At 35.4% G+C, this 14,706-nt stretch overlaps 1 protein-coding gene across 2 annotated transcripts in view; it reads left to right on the plus strand.

The window, feature by feature from the left end:
* LOC149848039 (adenine phosphoribosyltransferase 2-like) overlaps positions 1-14,706 on the plus strand; it is a 30,008-nt gene that overhangs the window by 6,159 nt on the left and 9,143 nt on the right. The window contains exons 3-6 of one of the 2 annotated variants that reach the window (XM_090015511.1): positions 3,593-3,685; positions 4,741-4,890; positions 8,663-8,721; positions 13,899-13,961. In XM_090015511.1, the coding sequence (XP_089871637.1) occupies positions 3,593-3,685; positions 4,741-4,890; positions 8,663-8,721; positions 13,899-13,955 (359 nt within the window). In that variant the 3' untranslated portion in view covers positions 13,956-13,961. Of the gene's footprint in view, positions 1-3,592; positions 3,686-4,740; positions 4,891-8,662; positions 8,722-8,927; positions 9,187-13,898; positions 13,962-14,706 lie in introns of those variants that run through there. The other variant, XM_090015455.1, reaches the window with a different exon arrangement.

Below are 14,706 nucleotides of genomic sequence, written 5' to 3' on the forward strand. Positions count from 1 at the left end.
ACCATGCTTTAGAGTATGTTGAATAACTCTTTACTCTTATTATGAACCATCTCATTATCTTGATACCAAACAATATCCTCATTGGAATGAAGCAATGAAAATATACCTTAAAGCTCTTAGGAAAACTAACACTTGAGAAATAGTTGATCTTCGTCTAGGCAAGAAACCTATAGGATGTAGATGCGTGTTTAAAGTCAAAACCAAAAGTAATTGATCATTAGAAAGGTATAAAGCAAGATTAGTTGTCAAAGGATATGCCTAAGAATATAGAATAGACTATGAGTAAACTTTTGCCCTTGTTTCAAGAATGACTAGTGTTCGAACCTTAATTGCTATTGCCTCTATTCAATAATGGCCAATCTATCAACAAGATGCTAAAAATATTTTTTTAAATGGAAAACTTGGTAAGCAAGCTTACATGGACCCTCTTCTGGGGGTTAATATTAATGGTAAAATTTTGAAGCTAAAAAATGCCTTTTATGGTCTTGAACAAGTTCCTAAGGTTTGATATGATAAATTTAGTAATGTTTTGATTAATTTGAGGTTTATCTCTTGTTATACTGACACTGCTCTCTTTGTCAAGAAAACATATACTAAGATTGTGATTCTTCTTCTATATGTTGATGACATAATCATAATAGGAAACGACAAAGGAGTTATTGAAATTAGATCTGTTTTAAAGAAAAGTTTTGATATGTCTGACTTGGGGTATTTTGAGATAACTTTTAAGGAAATGAGGTTTCTTTCTCACCCAAAGGATATATTCTCTTTCAGATGAAATTAGCTATTGACATATGTGAGTTTCTAATGAAAAGAAGGTAGAGACCTCAGAAGTCATAATTGCTAAATTAAGACTTGAAGATGATGTACTGCTCGAAGACCTTACTCCATATCACCAATTGATTGGATCTCTTACCTACCTCTCTGTCACCCAACCTGATATAGTTTATGCAGTCCATACAACAAGTCAGTTTTAACATGCTCATACCACAACACACATGAGTGCAGTTATGATGATTGTTTGATATATTAAATATACAATCTAAAAAGGGTTTTTTTATCCTCTTCTTTATCTTTAGATTTAATTGCTTATATTGATGCCAACTGGGGCGGTAATTCAAATGATAGAATCTCAACTACTTGTTTTTGTGTTTTCTTAGGAGATTTTTTAATTTCTTGGTGGTGCAAGAAACAACAAAAGGTCTCATTGTCTTCAATTGAGTCCGAATATCAAGCAATGATTACGACAACAATGAAACTTGTATGGCTAAGGATTCTTCTCCAAGACATGGGAGTTTCTATCTCTAAATCTTCGAAGATGTGTTGTGACAACGAAAGTGCAATCTATATTGCAAGCAATCATACATTCCATGAAATAACAAAACACATTCAGATGGACTGCCACTAAGTACGTGATGAGTATCTGAAAGGAATTATTGAGCTGCCATATGTCACATCAGAGTACCATCTTATTGATTTCTTCACCAAAGCTCTTCTTAAACCTTGTTTTATTTTTCTCCTTTATAATCTTTCGGTGTTCTCATTGTAAGTTTGAGGGAGGGTGTTAAAATGTACACATATATATATGTATATATATTTTAAATATATATATATATATATATATATATATGTATGTATGTATATGGTTGTAATTTGTTATAACCTTCAGAGGTATTTTTGTCTTTTTATCACATGTAATTAGAACAGTCCACTAGGGACTACATTGTATTTTTCTTTTAATTTTATTTCTTTTATTTTATTGACCAAGGGCATTTTGGTCTCTAGACATAGAGTTGTTGGGAACCTCCCCAATGGTCATAAATATGACAGTTGGGGAGCTCCCAATGGCTCTATGGGAGCCCCCTTGGTCCTCTTTGGTGTATAAATTGGGGCCATTGCCCCTTCTCAGGGGTAATGCTTTTTAGCATTTTATAAATCCATTATTATTTATTTTATGTGTTCTTGATTGTGATCTTGTGCTTAAGCACTGTGTGGTTCTTTGTATTTTGCCCATTAGTGGCTTCATTATTGTGTGGTTGAGATCTCTATAGCCTTTTGTGGCATCTCTCTTCTGAGCTTATATTTCATTACAGCCTGTGCCTCGGGGGCACTCTTTCGATAACATTGGTTTAGATGAAGTTGAATGTTAGAAATGTAATTATGTTTTAATTGTTTAGATTCATTCATGATTTTTTTTTAAAGTTTTAGTTGTTTAGCTTCATAAATTGTGTTGAATATGTATTTTATATTATTTTAAAAAATTTATTGTAATTTTTTAATTTGTTCTTTTTTGGTCTTGAGTAGGTCGGCCAGTCCCACCAGGCATTGACTAGGCCTTTTAGGGGGCTGATGCTTAGGCGCCAACTAGCGTTTTTGACTACTTAGATGAATGCCCACAAGGGAGAACTTCCCATTGGTCTTTGGCTAAATCAGAGATAACAAAAATGTTGATACTTTTCTTTTAATAGTTATTGGATCTATTACCATCTTTATGAGTAGAAAAATACAGCATTTCATTGGAAAATGAAGATAATATAAGCATAGTATATTGGCAAGCATATTGAGTTGAAAAAGTAAAAGGGGTAAGTAGTTGGTCATAGTGCAACTTGGACAACAAATGCATGTACTAGATTTCTAAACCTAAAAGGAACAGCCATGAAGTCACGATGGAAGATGCTATGTTACCATCTCACAGGTGTTGATGCTAATCAAAGATTGACCAATGGACATATCAGAGTAAGCCTAAGAATCTACTTTGATGTAGAAGGCAGTATTCCTGTTGTTTGAATGGAATAGTAAGGTTACACTCAGCTATGTCACATGGATATGGCATTTTCACATAATTTTCCAATACAAACTATGAGGAGGCATTGTGCAGAAGTGAAAATGGAGCATCTGTGTGACATAGCAACTCAGTAGTCATATAAAACACCTTAGCGCAACATAGAACAGAACAACTAAATAACTAATAAATGATAATAAAAAATCTATAATTCACTGGTTTTGGAGTTGCAGTTTCTTTTAGAGATTACTTGCGAGGGAGTGCTCCACTTTCTGTCTCAGTTTTTGGGATGCCTCTTGCCTTCCCAGAAAATTCAGAAGAAACAAGAGATCAAGATTTGTCTGGAAATGCTGGTTGTTAACATCCTGGTGGACAGTTTGATTGGAAAGGGAATCCCTGTACATTAAAGGAAGACTTTTCTGATATTAGAATGTTCATAAAAAGGTCATGGCTGATGTATCACTTTGTCTGAAATCCAGCTGATCAAACAATTTGTTCATCTGGCTTTATCCCACCTTCTTCTCATGTCTACTACTCACTAGACTGTGGTTGGGTGATGCCTTGTCACCAAACCCATTGAAATATTTGTCTAATGTTTCTTTTGATAAATAAATCATCTTTTCTTTCTTTCGGGGAAAAAGGTTTTCTAATCGTGATGTCTATGTCTTTGATGAGTTAATGGTATGTTGTTATGAGTAATGTGATTTATTGTCAAAGTTTTATTTTATCCACTGATATTGATATTCTTTTTCTTTTGAAGGAAATGGTCATTATGCAGTGGTCATAATTAACATTTAACTTTTCTTCTAGGAATTGAAGCTAGAGGATTTATCTTTGGTCCTTCAATTGCTCTGGCTTTAGGTGCTAAGTTTGTACCCCTGCGGAAACCAAAAAAATTGCCAGGTATTTGTTTTCTGGTTCAATTGATATTTTTTATTTGCTAGTTAATTCAAGATGAGATGAAACCCTGCATCTCTTATGGGCCTGTTTGGATGACACCCAAAACCAGGTTGAAAACCTGGTTTTTGGGTTTCAAGCCAGGTTTTGCATGCAAAACCTGATTTGGATGGAAATCCACAAGGGACAGAGGCTATGTAAATATTTTGTGGTTGGCATGGTGGCCCACATGTTTTTTCTACTTTTAACTTGATTGTAGCGTGGCTATCAGTTTTGAGATACTTAGCACAAATTATTATTTTAACAACCTTGAGAACAACTCTATATTTCAAGATGGCAATATACTTTAAAGGGTTATGTATATGGAGAATTGTTTAAGCATTTGCTCTATTAAAAATATGTTGTCAGAATATTGAGATTGTATTCGGTCCACATGTTTTCTCTTCATTCATCCTTTATAAAATTCTCAGACTTACGATCATATAATTTAGACCTTCCTCTTGTTGTATAAATCATTGTAAAAAATTAAAAGCTTAGGTTGAAACTTTATCACACTAGTCCTCTGCAACTCAGATCCTTTTATGTGCATTCTCGGAATGTCCATCACTGCTTTGGATTTTGTGCTGTTTCTAACAGTGTTATCACAAGTTTTACCAAAATTTCCTCTATTCCACAACCTACATAGCTTTAGGTTTTGATGAATTGGATGACATTTTACATTTTGTAAAGGTTTGTTCCAGAAGTAGTCTTAGTTTGTGACATACACAAAATGGTGCCTAAACAAATTTCTTCTTTCCGTCTTGGTATATAGTATTGTGTACTGTAATTCAGCTAATTATATATCTTAAACGTTCTTTGACAAAAAACACGAAAAGGGAAAACCACTAAACCAGAAAAGAAAAACTGTGTGAATTGTTCTGTGAAAATTATACTGTTCATTAAAGGTGCAATCTTGCATGGCTTCTTTAAATTTCAGAACTTGTTAAAACTGTTAAATGGAACTGTTTTTCTATTGTACTTTCTGTTTTTATTTTCTAACTTTCTTGAAATCAAATAATCAGGTGAAGTCATTTCAGAGGCCTATGTTCTCGAATACGGAAGTGATTGCCTTGAGATGCATGTTGGTGCTGTTCAGCCAGGTGAGCGCGCATTGGTTATTGATGATTTGGTGGCGACTGGGGGGACACTTTGCGCAGCTATACGGCTACTAGGCAAGCACCTTTCTATTTGTAATTATGCAAGTAGAGATATACGAGCTCATGAAGTATAACTGCTAAATCATTGTGATTGAGATATTGGTTATGTATAATGCCCTTTGACTCTGTTCAGCCTCCTTTTGACTGAAAGATTATCTAAGGTGGATGGTTAAAATTTGTGATTGTTCATCTAAAATTTGCTTTGGTTCAATATGCAGCTCCTTGGAAGACTATGTACAATGTACAATTAAGTTAGGTTTGTTTGGCCTTTCCTCATTGTTCAGAACCTTGGGGTTCAAACATGATTCTCAGATGTGATCATTTTTGTCATTCCTGTTGAAGGATTCTTTTCATGAAGATATTATGGACACTCCAATATAATGACCAAAACTCAACCGTTTGACATTTCTTGTTTTCTTCATCTGCTACCAGGAAGCACAGTTTTTCGTATTCTTGATAAATTTTTATTATTTTCTTTTAATTGGGATCACACTTTCATATTTTCTGATACAAAATTTATTCTTATTTTATAATATACAAATAATAGATTTTTTGTATTTTTGAACTTTTTCTTTCTGTTATTTTATTCTGTTTTGTCATTTCAAGCTTTTCAATAATTTTTGCTATACTAAGGAAAAATGCTTGTCAAAAACCCAAATCGTTGATTTCTCATTAAACAGGTAGCTAATGTTGCAATGCCAACAGCAAACATGATGGTATTGGTATTACTCGGTTGCCCTTGTATTCTTGAAGAAAGTGATATCTTTGATTTTACTAGTTTCTGAACTTGTTATTTTAAAACATAAATACTAATATGTATGTATTAGAATGTTCATTTATTCTGAAATTTTGTTGTAGATGATTGAAATGTAGTAATGTTTTTTAATATATTATTGGGAGTGCATCATAGTTGTGAACTTGCAATTTTCATGTTCTTTTGATCCATTTATGGATTGTTGTAAAATTATTTGTACTATATATATGATGAAATATGGAGAGATTTTAATAATCTATGAAAAGTTCAGTTTTGAGTAGTTACTGGATCATAGACAGCAGGTCAAAAGTGCTGTTGAACATTAATGGGTAGTTTGCTATACTTCCATGAACTATTTAGTATGGATGTCCTAATCCTGGATAAAGCATAAGGCAAAGAAATTTTAGCACAAATGTTCACATTGCATCATTCTTGGATATGGATTGAACATGAAGATAGCATTCATCCCTGAAAAGTCTGCATTCTTTTCAAGCATATACTGACAACAATCTTGATTTATCATTTCAAAATCTACAGCCAATTTTGTTCTCTGGTGACTAATCTTGCTCTTGATGGATCACTTGGTGATCCACATATCTGGTTCTTGAGACATGCAATAGATTATGGGTGTTTCAATAAGTGCGCACCCTAACAAGTGCCTGACTGGTCAGTGGTCTTTGTGTAAGGGATGTGGCCCCTAGCAAGATGATTGCCTCTATTTTATATATTCTGCTTGTTGCTTAAAGCTTCCATTGAACACAAGCCATGAAATGTACACGTTCTGCCAGCTGGAGATTACCTCAGTAGGTGGAGCAACCTGCATATTGTTCATAACTTCAGATGTTTGTTTATTTATTCAAATTCATCGTGTAATTCTTGTTGTATATTTATGCAAGTTCAAGTGACAAAGTGCTTGATGAGATCTGCTGTTCGTTTTACGATAAAAGCACACTAAATAAATTTGTGTATAAAATCTTAACTGAGAGGAAATCCGTTATCAAAAAGGGGGGATGGGGAGAAGATACCTAGTAGGCTGATGCCCATAGTGCGAGTGTGCATCTATTGCCTGTTAAAGTTGTTTATCTCATTATTATCAAAGAACCTTGGTGTTGCTATTACCCTTTAACTGACAAGAAGTTGTTTGTTGTCACTGTTTTAAGAAAGTGATTCACTGTGTACTCTTAGTAATGGGCTATCATAGCACCATTCTCCTAATTGTGATGAGGGCTTAAATTCTATTGCATGAATGGTGATTATTTATCTGCTTTTCTCTGTCAGCTTCTCCTATCACTGACCGGGTTTCTTCATGGGACCCTATGTGAATAACTTTATTGCAATACTTGGCTTCTCTCAAGAATATCTCATTATTTTCCTTTTTTTCTTTTGACAATACGGATGAAACTTTCATTACGGGGAGTTGTGATTACTAAACTCTGATCCATTGTGGAATTTAAATGTGTCTAAATTTTAAATTGATGCCTTACCTTATAGCAATATGGGTTAGGTTTGGCATGAGTCAACTTGCTAGGTCATGGATCGGGTCGGGAAATTTTGCCAGCCTTATTTGTGGTTTTCTTGTGGAGTCATGAATTGCAATGTGAGAGTTGTTGTGGATTATTGTTTGCATGTGATGCTATAACATATAGGCCAAATAAATTTATGAGCTTCTTAGAATATCTATGACATTAAGAAACCTAGTTTTTTTTTTGTTGAAATTTAGTTTTCAATAACAAAACAATAAGATTGATAATTTTGTTTTGCTATCTATAATTGAATTTAGAGAGCAGAACATTTTTTGGATTAGCAAAGAAAGCAGAACATTACAAAGCCTGTTTGGATGTACTTTATTTTATTGCCTATAAACTATATATATATATATAATTCTTGCTACCCTCATTGGTAAGTAACTCCTAGTCAAAAACTTTATTTTTAAACAATTTTTAGTTTTTTTTGCACGTCTCACACTCCAGATGTAATCTACATGTTTGGTTTAGTGGAAACCAGCTCTTGGGTCATGTCTTTCTGACGTATATATCAGAATTTGTTGGGGGGGGGGGGGTTGAAAAATCAACAGCCTTCAATGTCCCAAATTTTCAACCCTCAAAAGATTATATTTTTATGTTTGAAAAATGCAACTCAAGGGTTGATTGATAGTAATAGTAGAGGACAACTTGGAGTCAGTGCCGATTGACTAGAAAATTCAGATTTTTTTGGTATGGTACCCTGTTTGAGAGGAATTAATATGAACGGAGTTGACGTTGGTGGATGATACTTTGGGACATTTAACATGTTCTATTTTGTCGTTTCAGTCAAAAGTTGCAAAAGATGCTTAATGGCATCATAAACATGTCATTTTGTTAAGTGGGGATGTCTTATCTTTTGATAATGAAAGTTTCATCAATCTTGGGTTATTGAACTCATAGTGTTATGACCAGCTCTTTTTACCTATCATAGTATCATGTGAGCTGTTAAGAGTGGAATGGAGGGCATTTGAACGTGCAATTTCCTCTTTTGTCAACTGGGTCTTAGCCCTCCATCCTACTTTTATGTGGTGAGGCATTTCGTCTTCATGTTCAAAAGGTTGGGCAGATGGTTATCATGTGCCAAAGGAGTACATGTATATTTTTGAAATTATGTATCTTGCAGTAGTAAAACAAATTTCTTTTTCTATTGCAGCATCTATTGTTCCTGGTAATTGCATTACTAAATTTGTAAATTTTATATTTTGTCCTACTTTTGTATCATTAATGATAATGTTTTGGAGAATGATTTAGCTTCATATTTTTTTCTTGTTTCAAATGGTTTTGATGCTCTAGTATAGATATACACAAAGCGTTTGGCTTGATCTTAGATACTCATGCAGTCATGCGCCGGTACTGGTCCTTCAGTAATGCCAAGTGTATCTGAATGTTGACTAGCCTTAAGATGTGTATATGATATTATAAATTTTGTCATCTCTAGGAAATAACTTAATGAATGTGGCTTTTGTCAGCTTATTCATTGCTCTATTCTTTATTGCTATCATGTCAGCAGAGCGTGTTGGGGCTGAAGTTGTGGAGTGTGCATGTGTTATTGGGTTGCCGGAACCGCAGGTATGTGCAAATAGAGCATTGTTTTCCCTGGTAAATTTTCATGCTTCATATAAACACTTGTTTCTGGATTGCTCCTTGAGGTTTACACCGTGTCAACCTTACATGTTGCAGTATGGCAAATAGAGGTTTGACATTTTGAAAGAGTTACAATGGGGCTGTTTAGGTTCTAACTGACTAAAGTGGGGCTTACCTGATGGGTGTATCAGGTCATCAGATCAAGATGGGTTGGATCTAAGCCACGTAGTCCTGCACCTGGGTCCAGAAGCAGCATCAGTTCAACCCTGGTCTGAAACTTGTGTATGTGTAGCTCTGAAAATTGTGCCCAAACTCCTGAACAATTTTTGGCTAGAATACATTGGGCAGTCACCTGAGAATTTGTCCTTAAATCCTTTCTCTTGTGTCCATCATTTTGGATTTTGTGGGATGAAATATTTGACATCATTGAAATGTTGGGTAGCAGCACTTTGGCAGTTTTGATCAAGGTTTTAAAACCCGTGACTCGGAACTCGACTCGTTCTTTATTGACTCGTGACTCAGCGGGTCAACTCGGTGACTCGGACCGGGTTTTGTTAACTTTTGATTTTAAAAGAAAAACAATATATAATTTGTCTGAAACCATGTTTTTGAGTAAACAGTCTCCAAATGTCTGTAAGAATATAAAAACAACTGCAAAGAGCTATAGAGGTTTGCTTGAATAATTGAATTTGATATCTATACAAGCACTTTGACAGTGAATTTGTCATGTGCCACAGAAATCTGGGAGTTTAAAGATTAAAAGTTTATCATCAGCTTGCAGAAAGTACTAGACTCTTTTAGCCTTACTCAAGACCTGGTTCTCCATTTCAACAGTTTATCTGATTTTTCATATCAATCCCAATTTTGAGGTAAACAAGGTCTGAAACTGCAAAATAGACCATTTTTTATTTGACAAAAGCAAATGCATACAAAAATCTCCTGGTTTTGCCAATAGAGTAAGTTTTTCAATGTATGTTTTTACACAGTCAATTGTACATACAATCTATTAGAACACAATTTTTTTTTTCAAATAGTTTGTCAACATGTAAGCAAGTTTCTCAAGGGCTTCATAAATCAATGGCCTACAATATGCCAAAATTTCATGACTCAAAAAAACATATTTTTACATAAAAAATATGATAAAGGTGTGATTCCTAGCAAATAAACCATGTTGAACACATATATGAGGTCAGATTGCTTAGATACAACTTGCATCTATGATTTTTCAACTAGATTGTACAGACAGTAAACAGTAGACTGCATATATGTAAATATATCATTACCATTTGAAACTCAAAAACAAACTTCAAACATCCCCGAACTCGCCCGAGTCAGGCCGAGTCAAGCCGAGTCAGGCCGAGTCAAGCCCGAGTTTTGGCAAACCGAGTTTGCCTTGCTGGGTTGACTCGCTGGAGGGCCGAGCCGAGCCGAGTCAGCCGAGTCAACGAGTTGACTCGGCGAGTTTTAAAACACTGGTTTTGATGGTTGGAAGGACTGAGATGCTTGATCTTTTTAATCTAAAGGCTTCTATCTGGGTATTGTATTGTGTTTGTATCCAATTAGGGATGTCAATGGGTTCAATTCTGATGCAAAAAAAAAAAAAGAATCAGATCCGACTTAATCAGATTCAGATTCAGATTCAGTTGGAAAAAGTTAAAATCGAATCCATATCCAACTAGCTTAAAACCTGATATTTACACTTAATCGGGTTTGGGTTTTAGTTGGATTTGGATTTTAATTGGATTCAGGTCGGGTTTCAATGAAAAATTCAATACTGAACCCGAATCTCTCATCTGATCCAGATTTGGCTACCGAATCGGACTAATCGGATTCGGATTCAAGTCGGATGTCGGGTTACACTTACATCCAAACCGTTGACATCCCTATATCCAATGAGATTTAAATATTTTGGATTCAGTGGCTTCTGATGATCATCACAATTAGCATCACAGTTAGCTAGGAGTGTGTTGGTTGGGTTCATTCTTACTCTCTGGTCTCTTTGGATTTCTCAATTTTCATCACCCTTGGTTATTTTTATCTTTGCGTTAAATGATAAGTTTCTTTTGCTTAATGCTCATAAAATTTAAAAAGAGGAAGAGCATCAAGGCAGAGTTTTCTAATGCATAAGAAACAATTGGTTTGGTGTTAGTTTTTTATTTCCTCACACAATGGTTAAAATGGAGTTTGTGCATACAAAGTATAGCAGATCTATGAAGTTGGTTTGTCTTGTATGTTTGCTAAGGGTATCCTCAGAGATTATGGCGGCATGCATTTCACACAGCTATATATTTGGTAATCTATCTAAGTAAGAGTCGTGATAATGAGAATTTGGAGAAGTATATGATAGCAAAGAAGGAAGCTAAAAAAGTTGTTCGAAACGCGAGGGCTAAGGTATATAAGGAGGTTTATGACAAGTTGGATACCAAAGAATGCGAGAAGGATATTTATAGGCTTGCAAAGATGAGAGATAGGAAATCGAAGGATTTGGGTATGGTTAGATGTATCAAAGATGAAACGCAAAGGGTTTTAGTCAAAGATGAGGAGATTAAGGAGAGATGGAAAGATTATTTTGATAAGCTATTTAATGATAGTCATGCTCAAGATCTTGGAGACTTCTCCATTCCTTTTCATGAGATAAATCGTGACTTCATGCACAAGATTCAAAAGAAAGAAATTGCAGAGGCTTTGAAGAAAATGAAATCAAGAAGGGCAGTTGGCTCAGATGGTATACCTATCGAGGCTTGGAAATGCTTGGGAGAGAAAGGTTTAAAATGGTTGACAAATCTTTTTAACTTGATTTGGCGAACAAATAAGATGCCTAATGAGTGGAGGAAGAGTACTTTGGTGCCTTTATATAAGAATAAGGGTGATATACAAGATTGCACAAATTATCGTGGTATAAAACTCATGAGTCATACTATGAAACTTTGGGAGAGGGTGATTGAGTCTAGGTTGAGGAAGGTTGTCATGATATCGGAGAATCAATTTGGTTTTATGCCTGGAAGATCAACTATGGAAGCTATACATCTTCTTAGACAACTTATTGAAAGATATAGAGAGAGGAACAAAGATTTGCATATGGTTTTTATTGATTTAGAGAAGGCATACGATAGAGTACCTAGGGACGTTCTCTGGTGGACAATGATGAAGAAAGGTGTTTCTCTCAAGTACATTAGTATAATTAAAGATATGTATGAAGGAGTAGTAACCAATGTCCGCACTTGTGGAGGGGTGACAACCAATTTTCCGATAACGGTTGGGTTACATCAAGGATCTGCTTTAAGCCCTTTCCTATTTGCGATAGTGATGGATGAGATTACGAGATCAATTCAAGAAAATGTACCGTGGTGTATGTTGTTTGCTGATGATATTGTTTTGATTGATGAGTCTAGAGCTGGGGTTAATGCTAAGTTAGAATTATGGAGACAGACATTGGAAGCTAGAGGTTTTAAGTTGAGTAAGAGTAAGACTGAATATATGGAATGTCAGTTTAGTAAGCAACGAAGTAGTGATGGGAGTGTAGTGAAGCTTGGTGAGCAAGATATACCGGTGAATGATTATTTCAAATATTTGGGATCCATCATTCAAAAGTATGGAGAAATTGATGGAGATGTAAATCATAGGATAAAGGTTGGGTGGATGAAATGGAAAAGTGCTACTGGAGTGCTGTGCGATCGTAGAATGCCATTGCGGTTGAAGGGAAAGTTTTATAGGACGACTATTAGACCCGCTTTACTATATGGTACGGAATGTTGGGCTGCCAAGAGACATCATATTCAAAAAATGAGTGTAGCTGAGATGCGGATGCTTAGATGGATGTGTGGAAATACAATAAAAGATAAGATTCGGAACGAAGAGATACGTAAGAAGGTAGGTGTTGCACCCATTGAAAATAAGATGCGAGAGAATCGTTTACGGTGGTTTGGACATATTCGGCGAAGGCCTAATGATGCTCCAGTTAGAAGGTTGGAGAAATGGGAAAATATATTAGTTAAAAGAGGTCGGGGTAGGCCTAGGAAGACTTGGATGGAGATGATAGGAAAGGATATGAATGCTTTGAACCTCACCGAGGACATGGCGTTGGATAGAAATGATTGGAGGAAAAGGATTCATGTGGAAGACCCAAAATGAATTTCTTTTTTGGTTCATATCGCTGACCCCAATTGTTTTGGGATGAAGGCGTAGTTGTTGTTGTTGTTGTTGTATCTTCTAATTATGTAGTAAATTGGTTGTTCAATTATACCATGAAGTCTTATGGATGTAGATCTTGTGCACATCTGCTATCTATGCTTGTAATTACTGGGCATGGCTTTTTATTGTTTTAACTCCTAAGAGAAGTGGAGGTTCACCTTTAAGGCATGTATTCAAGAGAAGAAATCAACTAAAAGTGAGTGATGTATGAGAACCCTTGTTGATCAATGAGTGGGATAGCAGCTTGACATTCACATGGTTCAAAATCAATTAACAATTGTAGGTTATGTTCAATGGAATGGTTTTCAAGCACCCATGAAATTAATAGTTTTGGTCCTTTTACAACAGTCATTTCTTTGTACTTGAGTTCATTATTATAAATGTTTAACCTCTTGTCCATTGCCTGATTTCTGGTACCTTCTCTAGCACTTTATATTAACCATTTTATCACAAGATAAATGCTACACTAGTTCAAGGTCCTGGCGTGCTTTATGGTGCTAGTTTGCAATATATTGAGTACCCTATATGTCTTGGTGCTTTCTTCTAGTGGCTGCCTGCATGAAAGCATAGAAGTGCCGAGCTTCATATGTGAATAATGTATTCATGATATGAATTGATTTTATCCACTGAAAGCATTTACTAATTTCAGTAAAATAAATGTATTTCTGTTTGTCACTGCTTTTGTGACAGTTTTGCATAGGCAATGGTGTCACATTGTTTCTTCTCCATGTGTTTGTTTAACCATTTTCTCTTCTTAATCCACATGCCTGCCTCCCATCTTGTTGGATATCATCAAACTCGTGTCATCTTGTTGAATATCATCAAACTGATGTGACTGCCATCTAGTTGGATATCATGGTTATCTGTGGATGAATTAAACCATTTTTGGAAACAGTTTATTGGTCCCCCTCATTTTGTAAGCTGTTGATTTGTGTTATTTGTAATCTCATGATTTTGTTGGTTTTTCTCAGGGTCACTGCAGTCTAAATGGAAAACCACTATATATTCTTGTGGAGCCCCACTTATAAGGCCAGGTTATAAGCATTCATTGTTTTCATTTTTACCCCATTTCCGAAGGCCATATGATCCTACCATGCCATACTCTGGATGAATTATTGATTCAGCTATCTTTTTAGCTCATTTCTGAAATAGTAATTCCATTTTGATTCATGTCTTGCTAAACATAATAATATTCAAATCTGAGCATGTTAGCATGGTTAGCTGAACCCATTTTCCTGCAAATACACTATGCCTGTATACTGCAGTGTTTAAAACTGATGTACAATTTGGTTAAGCAAAACTGACACAATTTGGTTAACTAAAACTTATAGATGGTTTGATTAAGCAAAAAACTTCTACAATGTTTGGTTACACAGAACATAATCAAATTTTGATTAGGCACATAAAAAAGGTGCTAACAGGATGCAGTTAGGGCCTGTAGCTGATGCTTTTGGGAAATGCTCAAACTATACGGTAGGTCACTTCAAAAAAGTCGAGGAAGCAAATGAGCATTGTTGATTCTCTTAGGGCCTGTTTATTACATACAAAGGGAGGGCACATCCTTTCATGGGAAAGGGCTTCCTCAACCCCTGATGGGAAGCCATTTTGTAAGAAATGGATGATCCCCATGGGAAATGTGGAGCCCACTGCACTGCCGCATTTTCCTGCGGGTTGTTTGTTCAATATTCTGCTTTCCCACGAGAAAGCTCCCTTGACCCATGAAGGTAGACAAACATAATGGTAAACTATTCAAGCTATGATGACACTAGACAGAAATTA

Source organism: Nuphar pumila, chromosome 1 (genome assembly GCF_984573655.1).
Source record: "Nuphar pumila chromosome 1, dmNupPumi1.hap1.1, whole genome shotgun sequence".
Classification (NCBI taxonomy): Eukaryota; Viridiplantae; Streptophyta; class Magnoliopsida; order Nymphaeales; family Nymphaeaceae; genus Nuphar; species Nuphar pumila.